This window comes from Ovis aries, chromosome X (genome assembly GCF_016772045.2).
Source record: "Ovis aries strain OAR_USU_Benz2616 breed Rambouillet chromosome X, ARS-UI_Ramb_v3.0, whole genome shotgun sequence".
Lineage (NCBI taxonomy): Eukaryota > Metazoa > Chordata > Mammalia > Artiodactyla > Bovidae > Ovis > Ovis aries.
In genome coordinates, this window is record NC_056080.1 from 124,189,111 (window position 1) to 124,190,210 (window position 1,100).

General features: G+C 48.9%; 1 protein-coding gene across 1 annotated transcript; it reads left to right on the plus strand.

Annotated features, from left to right (window-relative positions):
* Positions 1–219: 219 nt before the first annotated feature.
* On the plus strand, positions 220–762 carry LOC132658810 (protein FAM209-like). Its single transcript, XM_060407997.1, has one exon. The coding sequence runs from the start codon at positions 220–222 to the stop codon at positions 760–762; it is 543 nt and encodes a 180-aa protein (XP_060263980.1).
* Positions 763–1,100: the final 338 nt, after the last annotated feature.

Below are 1,100 nucleotides of genomic sequence, written 5' to 3' on the forward strand. Positions count from 1 at the left end.
CTGCCCACTGGAAATGTCCCCATGTCCCTTTAAGCCCCACTCCCGGTTGACCCCTGCAGGCCTCCTTACCCTCTGCTCTGAAGTCATCCCATGGCCACATGGGTTCTGGTGGGGGCGGGGCCCTCTGTGACGTCACCAAGGGCCCAGCCCTGCCTGGTTCTCAGTCTCCAGGTGCCAGCACAGACCAGCGCACCAGGAGCCACTTTGTCTCAGCTCACGATGCGGTCGCTAATATGGTTATTCTTTTGGTCTACGTTTATCTCGTTTGTCTTTGCCTATATGTTTTATGTCCTGAGAGATGAAGCCAAAGAACCCCCATGGATGGTGCCCACCGGAAGGCACTTCCGAATTCGGCAGAGTCAACCAGAGCATGCCCCAGGCTGGTTTGGGAGCAATTCGCACTGGCTGTTAATCTTCCTCATGTTTTTGGTGATCCTGAAGTTTCCCGGAGGCAATGATGAAAGTAACGTGTGCACTCCTCCTGGCAGTCAGGGCTGTTCATTTGGCCCTCCAGGAAGAAAGAATATAAAGGCTTCCCCCTACAAAGACTGTATGTGCGGTGCCTTAACCCAGGTCAAGACGAAACTTGTGAACCTTGTGTCCAGGATGCGGAATCTGAAACTCATTGCGGCAACCGGTGATAGACGCCAATGTCCCAATATCGAGCTTCTTGGTGATGCACAGAATAACATTACGGTATATGAGTTACGGGACACCGGAGACCCCGGTGGAGTGGATTTTCACATCAAGGAAGAAGCGTAGTTGAGTGTTGACCAACTGTATCCAAACCAATAAAAGTATTTTGAAGCAAAAGGAAAAAAAGCCTCTGCTATTTTTTATTCGCGCTCCAGTTTTACCTTTTCCAGAATGTGGTATAATTGGTATCATGCAGTGTATAACCTTTTCCAGACTGAGAGACCTGCGTTCGATCCCTGGCTTGGGAAGATCCCCTGGAGAAGGGAAAGGCTACCCACTCCAGTATTCTGGCCTGGAGAATTCATGTGTATGTTTTTGTGTGGGCATTAGCTTTCAAATCATTTGGTGAACTATCTAGGAGCAAAATTGCTAGATCATAAGGTATAATAGTGTTTAGCTATGTA

Coding starts and splice junctions, on each gene's coding strand:
- LOC132658810 (XM_060407997.1), top strand. CDS start 220: ATGCGGTCGCTAATATGGTTATTCTTTTGGTCTACGTTTATCTCGTTT.